General features: G+C 39.2%; 2 protein-coding genes across 2 annotated transcripts; one reads left to right on the forward strand and one right to left on the reverse strand.

Annotated features, from left to right (window-relative positions):
• Positions 1 to 3167: 3167 nt before the first annotated feature.
• LOC148716058 (uncharacterized) lies at positions 3168 to 8522 on the reverse strand. Its single transcript, XM_088744728.1, has 4 exons — positions 8394 to 8522; positions 6737 to 6932; positions 5282 to 6048; positions 3168 to 4721 (listed from the first exon to the last, which is right to left on the reverse strand). The coding sequence occupies exons 2-4, from the start codon at positions 6766 to 6768 to the stop codon at positions 4402 to 4404; spliced, it is 1119 nt and encodes a 372-aa protein (XP_088600854.1). The 5' UTR covers positions 6769 to 6932; positions 8394 to 8522; the 3' UTR covers positions 3168 to 4401.
• A 685-nt stretch (positions 8523 to 9207) lies between these two features.
• LOC148716059 (uncharacterized) lies at positions 9208 to 12917 on the forward strand. Its single transcript, XM_088744727.1, has 3 exons — positions 9208 to 9637; positions 10597 to 11303; positions 11926 to 12917. Exons 1-3 carry the CDS (start codon positions 9244 to 9246, stop codon positions 12019 to 12021), a joined length of 1197 nt encoding a protein of 398 aa, XP_088600853.1. The 5' UTR covers positions 9208 to 9243; the 3' UTR covers positions 12022 to 12917.
• The last annotated feature ends 4795 nt before the right edge of the window (positions 12918 to 17712 follow it).

Here is a 17712-nt window from a genome sequence, read left to right on the forward strand (position 1 = left end):
CAAAAATGACGTCCCCCTTAGCTTTGGTAAGGATGGAATAACATCCCAAGCCTTTTAGTTTAAACACACGTTACGCGTGTTCACACAGTTTTATTTTCTATTTTGTTAAATGTTTATAAGATATTTCTTTGACCTGTGTTCACTCAATACATAACCAACAGATTCACAACTAACAAACCTTAAACACGTTTTAAAGCACTGTTTTGTTATACGCGGTGTAAAATTGATGTCTCCAAAGAGTTTGCTGAGACTGATGTATGTCGGCTTTAAATTTCTATTTTAATAATAATAATAATAATAATAATGATAATAATTTAATATTTATGTTGCGCAAATTAACATGTGGATATGATCAAATGCGCATCACAACACTTTTCGGGGAGACTTTGGCCAGACTGCATCAGGAGTTTACAAACAATTGAAGGAAACTTATTTGAAGAGCCCGCTCCATCCAATTCCCAGTAAACAGGCCACACCACATCAAAGTAATCTCGTGAGTGGGTTCTTCAACGTCTCCTGCCTAACAAATTAACTAATTAATAGATGCAGGAGACGGGACCAACGGTTTATTCGTCCTTATCCGAGAAGACTAGAATGCTTATCCATTTCTTATTAAAGAAAGGTAGTGCAGTAAAAAGGTTCATATACTTAACGAGTTTTGCCACACATTTGTCAAAAATTTGAAATGAGTAGCAAACAAATTTCGAAGTATTTCTTTTGCACCTTGACAATAAGGCATATGATTACATTTTTAAAATGACTATGCTGTACAATATTTTCTTACAATAATTTGATAAGTTAATTTTTAGTTTTCTATTGTTTGAAATCATTCTTTTGAATCTAAGAAAAGGTAAATACAACTTTAAAGCCAAAGAAAAATAGTATTTCTCTGACTTCAGTGGTCATTTGTTTACATATAGTTATTCTTGTTCTTAATGAAATACAAAAGGGGGGACTTGTTTATTGTGCTCTGATGAAAGAAATATTGAATGTGTACTCTGGTATGGAAGCTGACTGTATAACAGTTTTTTTCCAAGCAGTAAATATTTAATGCAGTAATTGTTCATAAAGCCTCATAATGGTTGCAGAAGGAAAACAACTTGTACAACAACTTCTGTACATGCAGAACTCAATATTTATGCTAACAGTTTATTCCTTGGCCTATTTTTACAATTGAAAAAGTCCACAAAGTCTTCCTCACCTGCTTGACAATGTAAACAAGACTTGAGGTCATTTTTCAGCACTTCCATGCTGGCGATTCGTGTGCCTGATAACATTTGAGCGTCCTCTTCCTCGATGTTTTGCTATGAATAGAGAATGATTACTTTTGAAGTCCTCGAAAGAAACGGCGATATCTTCAATTTTATTTGTTACAATCTACTGGTCCAAGAAAGAACTTACCTGTTTTGACCTAGTCACTGTTTTCCTGGGGGGCTCAATGTCCTATTCCTTCATATCATTTTGTTTTTCCTGAGATTTTTTCTCGCTTACCCTTGCAAGGTTTTTCAACACGCTCAAGCGTCTTTTTGTCGCAAAACGACCTTTATGGTGACCAGAATTGGCACAGACAGAGTTTTCGTCATTTTCTCCAGCATAGACCACCGATGGATTAAGTAAACTAAAGCCACTTACAAAGCCATCCCAGGAAAGATAAAGGAGTAAAAGTGTGCTTGGTTTGGTCTCGGGAATTTCGGAGTCCACTCCAGGGTCCTTACAATCGATCGCAGCGCGTACATAAAAACTATAAAATTTTCTTCTCGGCACAACATATGCCGATCGGCCAGCAATATTTTCTTTAGCTAATAGTACAAATAAAGACTTTTGGCGGCTAAAAGTTTCGTAAAAATGCGATTTACCCTGAATACTAGACGTGAATAGAGTTCGGCAAAAAAAATTACGCGCCGCCATGTTTGTTTACCTCGGCCATGGCTTTTAAAAATCCCGCGAGTGACGCGCGTGATTCGCACTGCTAGAACCCAGTCCTAATACTATTGTGAGCCACCTTAAGTTTAGAATATTCTCGATTATTGCTAATAATTCTCGACTACCGCTTATAAATCTCAATTGTACTTCACTTATTCCGACTACCAAATAGAGTTATTCTCGAGTATCGCATTGTCTTTTAGACTATCGTGTATACAACTCAACTATCGCGTGTCAAACTCGATACGCTTTTGTCCGCTTTGGCTTGCCATAGGCTTCGCCTGCTTGTGTGCCATCGAGGCAATTCAAAAATACGAGGATATCTGAAACCTAAACATCAATTCCGAATGGCTGGCAGGAAATGAAAACACTGACTCGTACGCCACCATTACGCATAACAGCGACTTTTAGATCCCGCAGATTTTGTAACATCTTCGTCTCCTTTGCTACGATCTCAGATTTTGAGTCTCCCGGCGCCGCCAAAAGACAAAACAAATCGCTCCGCATTACCATGGTTCTCTTTGAAATGTCGTAAACAAATTTTCGTGGTCTGGGTTTTCTCGGAAACGCTTTCCTCGACAAAGATGCCGCATATTTTGTAACACCTTCGTCTCATAAGCATTTTCGAGGCCTCGACATAGAAGTTGTAGAAAAATTTTTTTCCACATTTGGCTAATGGTTTTGAGAAGCAGATGATCCAAGCGCGGAAATATTCGTCACGCAATGCCTCGCGTGATAAAACAACCCATTATGTCACTCAAATTGTGTTGAAGACATGTTTCTCTAAGCGCGAGAATGAATGTAGCAAAGTAGGGAGAAGAATGTTTAAAGAGTCTAGATGACGTCTGATTATAAAGTTTATAATCAGACGTCAGAAGTTCGAGCAACGTGTGTACAAAAACTTGGAAACGAGATGAGTTCCATGGTGCAGTCTGTGCATCAGTTTTAAATATTCTCCCGCAAAAAAAACCTTTTTTTTAACATCACCAAATTTTTTCCAATTTTTTTTTCCACATTTGATGTGAAAAAAAAAGGATTTTCTTTTACCGGAAAATATTCTCGCGCTTAAGAAACATGTCTTCAACACAATTTAATTTAATTTTTTTTAATCCTGGTTTTTTAATCCTGGTTTTCTACCACATAAAGAGAAGGTCTTTATGTGTTAGAAAACCAGGATTAAAAAAAAGCGCTTTAATCAAGTGAAATCGGTAAAATAACGACACCAGAAGCAAACAACACACGTATGGAACAAGGTAAGCCATTTTTATTTAATATTTTCACTTTTAACTATCTCTGTGGATATCTTGTGGAAAATCCCATACAAAACCTTATAAATATGCAAATTGTGTTCCTTGTGTGGTTCTCAAAGAGAGCTTTGGGCCGCCTGTGATATGTTAAACGTGTTCTGTAGTATCATGCACCGCAAGAACTGAAACGATTATATTAACGAAAATTTAAAAACACCACGGCATCACGCTTTAAACAGTTTCTGAAGATTTCTTTCTCCACATCTCGTATCTCAATACCTGTGCATGGACAAAAATAAAACGAGCAAAAACAAGCACGTTTCATAATTGTCCTCATTGTTTTTTTAATGGCAACCTTGAATTTTTTTATCATATCATTACCCGTCCTGGCACTCAGCCAGCAGAACGACACGTCTATTAGAGAATATATAGGGCAGTAGGGTTGGGGTAAGTATTGTGGTATACAGCGCCTATTGGTTCCTGAGTAAGTTTGCGTGATAACATTTCTGAGCACTTTCCAATTCATTGTCAAAGATTAAAGTCACTGGCTCTGCCTTATAACACTCTGTGATTGGTCAAAATAACTGGCACCACCTTCCCAACCAATCAAATTCAAAACTGAAGTCAAGCGCGACTCGGTCACACGCATTAATTTTTCCGCCTCCTGTGCTTCTTCCTTAGTAACTCTCAGGATATTCTTTTACACATATTTTTAGGTGTTTGGAAATTTTTAGAAGTAAGAACTCGAGGCGACTTACGGCCGCTTAAGGTACCAGGGTAGGACTTCCCTTCACTGATCCCAGTCAAATCAATAAATTCATCCTGCATAGCCACGAGCCACACAATACCAATCTAACTGTCATGACACACTGAAGATTCCTAAATTGTTAAAAGTGTCAGATCCATCCTTCTTAATCTGAACGCTTGCTTTCAATCCTAACGGCTCGTTTACCTTTGAGATGTACTTGTACACAGAGGTCAAAAAGTAAAATGTCTTTGGGAGTAACTCTCGCTTAATAGGCAAAGTCTTGGAGAATATCCTTTGATCCATAGAGCCTCTTAGCTCAAATGTATAGGCTACATTTGTGCAAACATTGGCCACTCCTACTGCAAATGAAAATGTTCCATAATTCCTTCGTAAAAATAATAAGCAATTGGAATCCAAGTCTCTCACAATTGTGTCCGAACCAAACATTTTGCGCGGTATTCTATTATCAAACAGCACTTCTTTCTAAGAAGCGTTAGCAGTTTGCTCTTTGGCGCATGCACAGAGCTTGATATCTACGGACTTATCTGCACATGAGGCAAATTTGTTATACATCGTTTGCCGGATAGAACTAAGGAAAACTACACCTTGCTTTGGTTTCGCAAATTGTCTAACAGAGACTCGATAGACTTCGTCATCTGGGAATCCGACTGGAGGGACCACGTGAATGTCCATGGTAGTTACGATGTATTCTCCTTGAAATCGTTTGACAACCTTTTCAAATGATTTTCCAACTAAGCGCTGGCAGTTTCCATAGCCATACTTATTCTTTGGATCACCATTTCCTAACAAGAGTGGGTAAAAAAGAAATGAAACTAAAACAAAATGAATTTTACTTCTTTGAGCCGGTCAGGCACATTATCTCACTGCAATTCTTCATACCCTACCTTGATTTACCTTACTTCATCTTACCTCACCTTAGCTCAGTTCCTTTCAACTGATCTCACCTCGCCTAGTTTTTATTCAAATAACTTTACCTCGTTCAATCTAATCTCGACTCTCGTCAGGTTAACTTCCCTCTCACCTCTCCACCCTCATCTTGACTAATCCTACCCGCCTTACCAGTCTCGCTATACCAAACACCACCCAACCCAACTAACCTAGCCCAACCGCACCCATGCATCTCACTCCATCCCTTTAGCTTACCTCGCCTCACCCCAACCTGCTTCGTTACACCCTACCAATCCTCCCTCATTTCCTTCAATTTGATCAAAATGCATTGCAGCTTAAGTGATAATTTGCTTTCGTTTCCCATTAAATGTAGGGTCAACAGAGCAAAAAACAAAACAAAACAGAGCAAAAAAAAAAAAAAAAAAAAAAAAAAAAAAATTCCAACATATCTTACCGTCCATGTATTGCTTTTGAATGGCATCATTAATGTGTCCAATTGCAAATTCTGCCAACCACATGTGATCGTCTGCATTATCTTTCACTGGAATTGCTTCATCGAAACCTTCACATTTGCATCTGGTTAAGGGGAGCATGCACAAGTCTGCACAAGTGCGATTTTCTGGAATCTCTGAAAATATACCTGTAACTAAATAATCCTTCGAGTTCTTTTTCTGAGAATCATGCAAACTCATGAATGCATTGTGAACATCGTACAACATAAAGATGCGCTTTTGGTTTGTTACCAAGGCTCCCATCCTTTCTGGACCCAGTTTTTCCTTAACTCCATCCGGGACAATCATGAGGAACACGGGATCAAATAACTCTCTCCTTCCCTCTTCAGTGTAACTGAATGGAGTCATTTTGTGACCATGGTCAGAAAAAATCACAGTCAAGGTGTTTGGTAACGAGGCCATATCCGTGAAAAACTTTGCCATACCGGCATCCATGTTGATCATCCGTGTCCCGGTCATCTCATGTCCCGTGTTGAAATGCATGTACGACACCAATGGTTTGGCTTTTCTGTTGTTTTCTAAGGCAGTATACACCTTTCTTATGTGGTCAAAGAAGTACCAGCTGTAAAACTGCCCATTGAGACAAATTTTGTGAGGACTGTCATAATGATTGGTCCTTCCAATTCTGGCCAAGACGGTGCAGGAAAAATGTGTAATCCCGACAAGATCAACCATCTTTTGTGCCCTCTTTTCCTCGAATTCTTTCCACCTGATTTGAAATAGTTCAGACTTAATTAACTCTCACACGAATTACAAACAACATTAACAGGAAAAAAAGTGCAAGTTAAAGTTAATACACAATTCTTCACCAATTCTGTACTCCCTGACATTATTGTACAGATTTTGCGGGCTGGAATTTTCCACATCCATTATACTTTTAATGGAACTCTTGTTTGTTGCTCATTAGACTTGAAATTGAAAGATCACGGCTGGGTTGTTCAAAGCTGAGTTGAGACAACCCATGGTAGTGAAAGCTTGACAAGAAAATTCAGTATAGTTATTTTTGTCTACAATTTGGTGATTGGATGCTCTAAAACGAATAGAGGAAGTTATTCCAAAACAAAGGAAACAAGATACCCAGATCAAAATTTTAACCTGCTAAATCTGCTTTCGAACAACTGGGCTTGGCGGGGTGGAAGCTGAACTTGGATGGAGATGTTGTGATTTTGGACAAAATACTTTATTCTCACGTTGTTTTTCTTCTTCCTGTCATTCAATTAGGTAACAAGAAACTGTCAACGGAACCAGCTGGAATTTACCTATAATAGACTTAAGGCTCATCCGTGGAAAGAAGGCAATAGTTAGTGATGCGTCATGCTAAGGAGACAGAGATCAGCTTCCGTAGCTTGGGCCACTTGGCTGGTGGGACTAAACCTATGATTCTAAAAACAACTCACCTCGCTTGGTATTCAGAATTTGTTTTAGGCATAGTCCTCCTTTCGATATCTGTTAACACACTTCCCCATACATCGTACCAACAAAGGTCCTCTTGAAAGAGTGTCTGGTAGCCCCACTTTTTGAAGGCCCCATAAAGAACTTCCACACCCAAAGGAGCCTTTGTATTCTTTCCAGAGGCACTTACTTCATTGTCATCTGATAAGTTCACATACAATTTATTAGTAGTTGTAGTAATAGAAATGGTAGTGGCAGAAGTGGTAGTGATATAGGAGATATAATACAAGTCATTTCTATTTATCCCTGGTCAGTTTCAGCCAGGTGTGAGACAAGAAACAATACAACGTACACATGCAATACCAATCAATAGAAGTTTCTGTACAGCTGCCCCCTTCAACAAGACATTCTATCTACCAAAATTAAGTCTAATTATTTTGCAACTAGTGTTGACATCAAAGATTTTATGTCCAGGAGTAATAGTTGATCATGTAGTATGAAAGTATAGGTGAAGACCCTGAAAAGATTACCTGGTCAGCCCTGACTTCATAATCAACAACTATTCTGTGTTTACGTGGATGAGATATGTACCCATGTTCACATTTCTCCCTCTCTCCCCATTTCAGTGATGTCTGGTGTTGGTTTTGGTGTTAACAAAATGGTCACCACTAGGCAACATCGTTTGGAGGGAGAGGAGGACTGGGGGAAATACAAGACTTCTGTTTCTTATTTTGAGTGGAGGAGCGTCAACCAACAACTAAGGGGAAGCATGCCAACTACTTTTACCACTCATTGTACAATGACTTTGTTCCCTCTTCTGGCCACCACTTGAAGCCTGATCACACAGGGCTCGAAATTGCGACCGATACGGTCGTCAATGCGACTAAAACTTTTAACTTGGCGACTGAAAGTTCGAGTTTAGTCGCCACTTTGGCGACTAAACTAACTTCCTATGATAAATAAAAGATTGTAGATGAGAAAAATTTCTTAAGTCTCGTTTCTGCGTTTCTGCTTTTCTGCCGAAGGAAATGCAAATAAAGTCCGTTTACCTTTAAGCTAAAAACTTGAAATGGCTTTCAAATTGCGTCTTCCGAGACGACATATTACAGTGGCTCCTTCATGGTGATCGCGGGCGCAATATTATGTTGAAAAGCTTCTGAATTTAAAATTAATCAATTGAGAACAGGTCTGGTACTACATGCCTCTCCGCCATGTTTGATAAATGTTTGATGCCTTCGTATCGTACGATTTCTTGCATGCGATGTGACATATTTTCCTTGCTAAAGTAGCCTGGAGATGTTCTTATTACTTTTTTCGCTTACTGCTTAAGGTAAGATTGTCATGCAAAAGTCTTTCGGAGTTTCTTCTTTTGTGTTTTCATGTTTTAAAGTCATTCAAGATTGAGTATTTCGGTCTACCCCACAATCGCAGCCACAATCCACCAGAAGCTGAACAACAACGCCAACTGAATAAGGCTCTAATCTGATTTCTGTTCTTGTACTATCTGGCGACTGCATTTTTACACTTGGCGACCATTTTTTCTCTGATAGTCGCCAAAAGGCGACTTGGAAGTTTTTTTAATTTCGAGCCCTGTCACATTATGAAGCACCGTACAATTATAAATGAATTCACAGCTAAGGAAAAACAATTTTGTCAACGCACCTTTCAGAACACCACAGAAAAATGGTCTTAAGTTTTCAAAGGTCTGTTGGCCAATGCTCTGAACAAGTTCAAAGTCAAGGGAGGTGGCCTTGATTGTAGAATCTTCCTTTATCTTCCGCAAAGCCTCTGTGGGTTGAGTCCTGGTGTATCGGTTAACGAAAATGTGTCCTGGTGTGCCCGTTAACCAAAATATGTCTTGGCGTGCTGGTTATCGAAAATTGCGTGACATCGGCCGATCGCGGAATGATAGCGTGACAGCTAGTTAGTTCCATGAATAATAAATGCTTGAAGGGTTAATTGGGCCAGTCGGGTCATTCAGGCCAGCGGGGTCATTTGGGTCATTTAGGCCAGTTGGGTCATTTGGGCCAATTGGGTCATTTGGGCCGGTTGGGTCATTTTTGGGCCGGCTGGGTCATTTAGGTCAGTTGGGTCATTTGGGCCGCTTGGGTCATTTGGGCCGGTTGGGTCATTTGGGCCGGTTGGGTCATTTGGGCCGGTTGGGTCATTTGGGCCGGTTGGGTCATGTGGGCCAGTTGGGTCATTTGGGCCGGCTGGGTCATTTGGGCCAGTTGGGCTATTTAAATCAGTGGGTTGTCAGTTAGCTATTAAACCGGGGGAATTTTTCGCAGTCAGTGTAACAGTTGGGCCAGTTGGGTTATCTGGGCCAGTTGGGTTCATTGGGCCAGTTGGGTCATTTGGGTGAATAATATTTTTCCGTCGCTTTCCCGCCACAATCGCCAAAATACAACCGCTGACGCAGGCGCCTGTTAAATCAATCTGGATTTTCCCGCCATCAAAGGAAGCTGGTTATAGGTACAAAGATAGTTTTTTGATCCTCGGTATTAATATCATGGACACTCAAAGTAATGTAACATCGACTACGGATCTGCAATCTCAGCTAAGCCAAATTATTCTTCCAATCGACGAAGTTGTGCCTCAACGCCTTCGTCAATGGCTGTCTGCGTTCACTTGCAGCAATGGCACCACAAGCGAGATGCTTCTCTGTTCAACTTTGGTGTCGACGAGCTCTTTGCTCGGCCAAACAACTTTAAAGCTGTTTGGTTCCTACGAGGAGAAAGCAAATCTCCATCTCATCGCTACTGCCCCTTCTGGAACGGGAAAAACACCAGTGTGCCAGAAGGGATGCGTGGAGCCAATTGTGGGCCATGTTGAGGAGAAAATTCAGACCAGCATCGTAATAGATGAAACATCATCAAGCGGCCTATTAAACCATTTCCTGGGAGGTTGGTATTTTTAGACATCCATTATTATCTTTTGTGTGCAGTAAGTTCATGTTATGATACTTAATGTATCAACGAAGGAAAAAACTCTTGTTAAATGATTTGATTAACAGATTTTTTTACTTGAAAAATTAGAGATTTGTCAGTTTGTTATGCAGATGAACTTTTGAAATTTTCTTTAACCCTTAACCCTCTCTCCTCACAATATCATTCTTGAATCACACATCAACCCTTTCACTTCCCCACTGACCAAGAAATAATTTCCCCTTACTGTATCTAGAGAATATCAAGCAGACAGGTGATGAGAAGAAACAAGAATATCAATGAGGGGATTGTTGGTGGATCAAAATAATAAATTCTCTGAACTTACATGATATGCATTGTATAATAGAAAGTAAGGAGAACTATGAATGAGATCTTGGGAAAGAAAGGGTCAAGGTCATGAGAATAAAGGAGATGATCACCAACTAAAGAAGCTCTTCACTGTCTTGACTGTTAAACAAATTTTACCTGTCAACACCATAGCAAATGTACAAAGAATAGTGTAGAGGATATTCAAACCAGTGCTAGGGTGTTAAGGGTTAAATGTTCTTTTCAAGGACCTCTGAACTTGTGCCCTCCATCCCCAGGAGTTGGGTGAGGGGCTCAGATGTAGGTACATAACATGCAATATTTTTGTTCCATTTCTTGATGTGTACTCCTTTGTGTCTTAAAAATATTGGCATTTTCTCTGAAAATGCCCTAGGCAAGAATAAACATCTGCAATTTACACTCCAAAGCAAGGCAATGAGCATCCCTGTCTGTTTTGTGTGGGGTCCTTCTGGGCCCCTTCACTCTGCAATCGAGGGTAAGTGGGTAGAATGGGTAATATTCGAAATTAATTTTAGTTCAAATTGACTTTCAGTTGTCCGGTGAAACATATATTAATTGTAATAGAAACAATTTGGTACATTTTATTGCAGCATCTACAGTGCCAATCCTTTGTGTGGATGAGGCATACTCTCTCCTGCAAAGACTAACACATCAAGGAAAGTCAATATCACAGACGACCCTCTCAATGGAACGCCTGTGTAAATGTTACGATGGAGATTTTTGGTATGTTCTAAAAGGAACAAAAGGCAAGCGGGTTGGTGTTACTTCAGCTAAACTAGCCCTCCTTGCTTTCACCACCCCTCAGCAGTTCCTAGAGTCAGTTTGGCCAAAAATTGTGGCCTCAAAAAATGGGCTGGCAGAGAGGTTGCTCTTTTTTTATCAAAGAAGATCGGAACATCTAGACCTGGAAGCTATGGCAGAGAACTCTGACTCCCTTGACGAGTTTTCTGTTAAATCTCTTGGCGATGTATTTGAAAAGATATATGTGGAACATAATACAACACCAGCACTGAAGTACACACTGACTGCTACTGCCAAGGAGCTTTTCTTTAAGTTCAGCAAGCCCAACGAAGATGACAGCCAGGGTGCAGTTGCTAATTCAAGTATTTCTTCAGGTTCGAAGAAATATAAAAACACTCTACGTGTGGCCTTGAATATGCATGTCCTCTACCACCGGCTTACCAAAGCACTTGCCTTGGAATCGGGGACAACACCCACAGCTATAACAGCAGAGACCATGCAAATGGCAATAACTTTCACTGATACTCTTGAGACCATGAAGGGAATCTCAGAGCTGGTGAGTTCAATAAAATACTAATTATATTAATGATGAAACTAATAATAATAATAATAATAATAATAAATATTATTATTATTATTATAATGTATTAATAATAATAATTATTAAATATTATTATTATTATTATAATGATCTATTATGATGACCCACATGTTCATGCAGCTGGAAAGGAAATGACTATATATTAACACTTAATTTACATCTGTATTTTTTACATTAATTCTGATGATTAGCAGTGTAAGACCTACCTAGCATTCCAAACCAAAAGATTAAATGAGAGAAAGTGCTGTTTGGTTAAGAGCTTATTTAGTTAATTTTTAACAGCTAGTTCATTGTAGCCATTTCAGCAGGTTAGAAATGATTATGGAAAAGCACTTCAATGCACTTTTTTTGAGGGTGGTAAAAAAAACTGTGTACGTTCTATAAATGTTGTGGTACAAATTTGTTTTTGGTTGATTCATTTATAGGTCAGTTGGAATTTTTATTCCAAACTGGTCGAAAAAACAATTAAACCACAAGATACATGGTTTGAATTACTCACTCAATATTCTGTAGACTGCTGGTGACATGGAAACTCAAAGGTTTAGTTTAATTTGAGCTAAATGGATTTGTTTTACAGTCTTGCCGTCTGCAGAAGTCCCCAGCGGGACTCAAAGTGGGGGTGTTATGTGAAGACATACAAGCTTGGTTAATAAGAGATTTATTTTACGACTGAAGTTCAAAGGGACACAAGTGCAGTATCATTCGGGACCATTCAGGACAGTGCCCGGTCCAATACTGAGAGAATATTGACTGGCAATAGAGCATTTTGGTTGGTTGATTTTAGTTATTGGCCCTCTCACTGCCCGAGTCGTGTAATAATTATCCTTACAGTGCTTCAGAGCATGTGATGTATATGATTCCTTAAGCATATGGAAACTATGTAAAGCTATGCAAAGCTAATCTAAAAAGAAATGAATTGAAGAAGAAGAGTGGTTGATTATTTGCATAAATTAATGCAATGCACATGCAAGGTAGTGGAATATACTTCAGGTAAACATACATGTGCCTGTAAAAGTTTCAAATGACTGAGTTATAAAAATATAATAATAATAATAATAATCATAATAAAAAAGTGGGTTTCATTGAAATTGCTTTCGTGTAAAACAAATAGAGCTGTTTGGGAAATTAAAGTAGCAGTTGTAGTGACAAGTACAAGCAAACGTACCAAAGACAAGTAATGGAGTTCTATAATCGATTAATATCAATAAAGACTTAATTCAAGATAAATTGTAAATAAACCAATCATGCTGGACGGCCTCAAATACAAACAAATCACAATTTCTTCGATTTCCACTCGCTTTGTAAACATCACCATTATATTAGCTTAAGTCAGGCGTTATTCTGTTCATGAGAGATAAGTTGTTGATAAAACTGCAAGTATATGAAATGAACAAATGTTTTCATATTTTAATTTGGATCTATCAACAAAGTTGAAATGGTAAATTGGCAACCGTAGCGATTACAAAAGCTGACGTTTCGAGCGTTACGGACACCCGTTCTTAAAGGCACAGAAAATCAGAAAGGTGGAATGGCGAAAAATCAGTCTAGAAAAGTAAAAATTCTCAACCAAGCGAAGGCTCTGTCCTGGTGTAAGTAGTTGTATTTTGGGCGGTGCCCGATCACTTTTTTTAATCAGAAATTTTGCCCAAATTTTGACTGAGATTTTTTCTGTTTGAAAAAAAAATTTGAAAAAAAAAAATTTGAAAAAAAAAATTTGAAAAAAAATTTGATTTTCGGATTTTCGGATTTTCGGATTTTTTTTTCTCAGAAATTTTGCCCAAATTTTGACTGAGATTTTTTCTGTTTGAAAATGATTTAAAGAAATAGAAAAAATAGAAAAAAATTATTAAAAACGAGAAAGCAAAATGACAGATACCGAACACACACAGTTAACGACCGTTGATGGTTACAATCCCAAAAAACGCATGATCTTTTCTAAACCCATTTCGGGAGAGATTCCAGACAGCAAACCAAAAATCGAGTTCAAGAGAATCAACATTTCTACTCTCAATGAAGACGGGACAGAAGGTGAACTTATCCTTCCCACAGAACGCCTGTATTCATTTGGAATTTCAGAAAATACGAGCCAAGAGACCGGCAAAGTCACTGGTTACACATTTCCTCTGTGCTTGTGGAACCGCGACGGAGCTACAGAAGAAGAGAAGATTTGGATCGAGACTTTTAATGCCATTGTCGATTGCTGTATAGATCACTTGGTTGAAAATCGCGAAGAAATCGACATGTTTGAGCTGGAACGCAGTGATCTGACAAAGTCTAAAGGTGGTTTAAATCCTCTTTATTGGAAAATGCAAAAAGTCCTGAATGAAAAGACAGGAAAGACTGTTCAACAAAAAGATCCCGGTCGCGGTCCAACATTGTACGCAAAACTGATTTACTCAAAAAAAACAGACAAGTTTCGCACGCAGTTTTTTTATCTAAATGACGAACCGATAGAAGCACATACGCTGATGGGAAAATACTGCCATGCAAAATGTGCGATAAAGATTGAGTCCATTTTTATTGGTGCTCGTATTTCACTGCAGGTCAAACTATACGAGGCTGTTGTAGAACCCGCTAAAACGGGAATGAAACGTCTTTTGCCCCGTCCAAATGCCGAATCTGAGGTACAGGAGTCTGAATGTGTGACAGCTGCAGATGTTATGAACGATGTTATGAACGATGTTATGAACAACGATCAAAATGATGGTGAAGATTCTGATGCTGAACAGAATAAAAAGCCAGTACGCCGAGTAAAACGAGTAGTGAAAAAAGTAAACTGAATCTTTTTTTGTTATGATGATCTTATACTATTTAGTATAAGATGCAAAACTTGGTTACACACACGGTTACACGTGGGTCACGAGTTCAACATTTTCCTAATAAATGTTTATCCTTACATATCCATATCGAACCTTTTTTTAACATAATCTCTGTATTTTTTGTGATATGATACATGCGCCAAGTTTGGTATCAAATCATTGATCAACGCTTCATACTTTTCAATCCATTCCAAATCACTCATACTCCACTTTCCATTCTCTCTCATCGAATGATTCAAGTGCGTCAATATCGAATTGTTCACAGACAAAGCGATGTTGAGTTTTTCGATTTTCAAATCATATTTTTTAAAGTCCTTATACTTTTTTACAATCGTCATTGGAACAAGTGCAATCAAAGCTAGCAAAGGATTCACAGTGATAGATGTCGGCACAGCCGCACCAACACCAAGAATCACACCGGCAACATCGAGTGCAATTCCTTTCTTTTTGAACAATCCCTTCACATACTTCATAACAAAATCGAGCCTGTAAAAACGATCATGCAAAGATTGCAGCAATGACAATGTCTCTTTGTCAATGGTGTAATCAATATGATTAGATGCTTGTACAATTTTTGACGTGTGGTTCATTTTTTTTATATTTCACAAGAAAATATAAATATTAATCAATCTTGCTTCGCAATCATCAGATGGCTAAAATTTAATCCATCGAGTTGAGTATCACTCCTATCTGTCGCTATGCTCAGCGTTGTGTTCGCTTGAAAATACAACAAAACGGTATTAGCGGTATTAACCCATGTATTTCCATGTGTGTTGGGCAGCGCCATCAATATTCCGTTTGCCGTGTTCACAAACGAATTGCTCAAGGTGAATTTGAGATGTGATGGATGTTTAGACTTGACACCATCAATGTATGTAATCAGATACATACCAGCGTTGTTGATTATGAGTTTTGTATTGTCTGAACTGTTCACTGTGAAATCAGCATTAGCACTCTGTGAAACGTTTGTGGAATGATCTGATGTTCCATTTACGTAAAATGTTACCTGTGACGCGTTGTTATGAGCACAGTTTCCTCGATACCAGATCTTTTTTGTTGCGTTTGTCAGCGCCGTCTTTGTCGCTTTTGTATCGATATAGACCCATTTCAAGCGTGACGTCACATCACGTGACATTGCGAACTGGAGGACAAGCTTCAGTTTGTTTACAGCATGGCGGCGAAAGCGACTACGAAGCGTGGGTTGTTACCCGGTTATTTTGAAAATCTACAGCAGAAAGAATCAAAGGAAAGATATCTCGAAAAGTTAAAGTCTATCGAAGGACAAGATCCTTACGAAATTCCGCGCAAAGAGTGGATTGACGATGTCGATTGCTGGCCAGACGTAACGTACATAAACGTGGGGATGTATCTTCTGTTTGCTGCTAGCCCGTACACCCAGGAGCAATTGATGAGCTATAAAAGCTTAGACTGCTATCAGAACTTTGCGAACGGCTGGGTAAGGGAAGTTATGTGCAAGAAATTCGGCGAAAATCGCCTGTTAATAGCAAAGGTAAGTTTTCATAACGTCTTGTTAAAGAGTGTTTACACTCGTAAATGATGGATCAAGCTGTTCTCGCGCCGATCGTTGATTCTTTACAGTATAGTAACTACTACGTTTTATTTTTTAGGTTAATTATTCTCAAAGAATGTCAGAAAAGCCTCTGACCCCTTGGGTCGTGTGTGAAAACTCGGGCAAAGTTCTGTCTGCTCATTGTGATTGCATGGCTGGTCTTGGAGAGAGCTGCTCCCATGTTGCTTCGTTGCTATGGGCCATTGAAGCGGGATGTAAACGAAGGGATTCGCTGACAGTGACCGACAAAAAGGCATACTGGGTTCTACCAACATCAGTTAAGACTGTTCCATATGCAAGGGTCAAAGACATAAACTTTTCAAAGACCCCACGTTCAACTTCGACAGTTAAGCCTTCTAATGTTACACCTCCCTCAGAGACTGAACTGACTAACTTCCTCAATTGCATCAAGGACTGCCCTTCTAAACCTGCCTTATTGTCTCTCATCCCTGCTCATTCAGATTTTTATGTACCTAAATCTGTGAATCCTGAACTTCCAGTTGTGTTGTCTAGTTTGTTTGACAACAGCCTTGCTGATGCAGACTACCCTACTCTACTAAAAAAATCAGAAGAAGCATTTGAACTACTTCAGGTGACCAAAAAGCAGCAGGAACTGGTGGAAGAAAAGACCCGTGAACAGGCAAGTTCCAGGCTTTGGTTTCGAATGAGGACAGGGCGGATCACTGCTTTGCGAGAGTAAGCGCAGAATTTATTTGAACCCCACCACTCACAAAGCTGTACCAACTTGTCCAAATAGATTTTGGCAGGCTGTTGTGATAACCTTTACTCCCGTAAATGATCACCCAGATGGGAAGTTTCTGATCATATGACTGACCAGATTTGTTTTTGATCACTACGTCAAACATCAAATAATTAGGTGTTGCGTTACTCCATTTCGTCACGTGAATCAAGGCGACGATGTGATTTTCAAATCGATTGCTGCGCTGAGCTGAAATTGTTTCAACACTGCTGGTTGCTGTCAATGTTACACTGCTTGGATCGACTTTACTCGATTGCCAACACAACTCACAGACGACAGTGTATTCTGCTCTACCCGCTGAATACATATTTACACCAAAACGTGATGAATAATAACCCTTGGAAGTGTCGAGACTTAAATCAAACGGTTTTGTTCTGGGATTCGTGGGGTACAGAACAACCTGGTCAGTAATCGGTTTTCCTGTTATATCGTCTTCATCAGAGAACTGACCGTTTTTGTTCATAATGTATGCGAGGTCGTTAGTCAGCTGAGCTGGAGTTAAGTTGTGAGCCAATCGATCATCGACAAACTTTTTGTTGACCAGTTCATCGTCAGCTGCGGCTGTATGACTAGAAGTGACTTTGTTGGCACCCATTGCAAGGTTTCCAGTCATTGTGTCGCCCGATTTATTTACTTTTGTGTTGGCTAAATTCGTAATATTTGTAGAACAACGATCTACATACTTTTTACTCACAGCTTCATCATTATCTGAGAAGGTGTCTGGAAGATTGACTATCTTTCTCTTTCTAGCGTCTAAGATTTGTTTGTCGTTGAGGTTGCGAAAGCTCGGTACTGTCTTTTTCACATTGTCAACGTATTGTTGATTTGCATTCGAGAGAGTGGTAATATCGAGTAGACCTTTTAGATGTCTCTTTATTGACCCCGCTTCATATCGAGAAACGAGTGTGTTTGAATTTTCATAAGCAGCTTGTTGAGCAGTAGTCATACCCAGATAGTTTTCTCTTTTTGAATTGATCACATCGTTACCGTTCATATCGAGATTGGCTGTCATCTTTTGACTCCCATCCAATAGCAAAACAGATGCCGCATCAGCTTTACCGCTCAGCCCGTTCAACACAGTTGATGAATCGGCTTTTTTCGCTAATTCGGTGTTGAGTTTATTCTCATTTACGGCAGCAGTACCGTTGAGCGGTTGATCGCTTAGACCCGTGACCTGTCGGTCTGCTCCATGTGTGCTTGTAAAAGTTATCGCTT

The sequence above is a fragment of the Stylophora pistillata genome, chromosome 14, assembly GCF_964205215.1.
Source record: "Stylophora pistillata chromosome 14, jaStyPist1.2, whole genome shotgun sequence".
Classification (NCBI taxonomy): Eukaryota; Metazoa; Cnidaria; class Anthozoa; order Scleractinia; family Pocilloporidae; genus Stylophora; species Stylophora pistillata.

Coding starts and splice junctions, on each gene's coding strand:
- LOC148716058 (XM_088744728.1), bottom strand. CDS start 6,768: ATGCCTAAAACAAATTCTGAATACCAAGCGAG. Junction 6,049..6,736: donor AATTCTGAATACCAAGCGAG/GTGAGTTGTTTT, acceptor ATTTCAAATCAG/GTGGAAAGAATTCGAGGAAA. Junction 4,722..5,281: donor TCAAAAGCAATACATGGACG/GTAAGATATGTT, acceptor CACTCTTGTTAG/GAAATGGTGATCCAAAGAAT.
- LOC148716059 (XM_088744727.1), top strand. CDS start 9,244: ATGGACACTCAAAGTAATGTAACATCGACTACGGATCTGCAATCTCAG. Junction 9,638..10,596: donor ATTAAACCATTTCCTGGGAG/GTTGGTATTTTT, acceptor ATTTTATTGCAG/CATCTACAGTGCCAATCCTT. Junction 11,304..11,925: donor TGAAGGGAATCTCAGAGCTG/GTGAGTTCAATA, acceptor TTTGTTTTACAG/TCTTGCCGTCTGCAGAAGTC.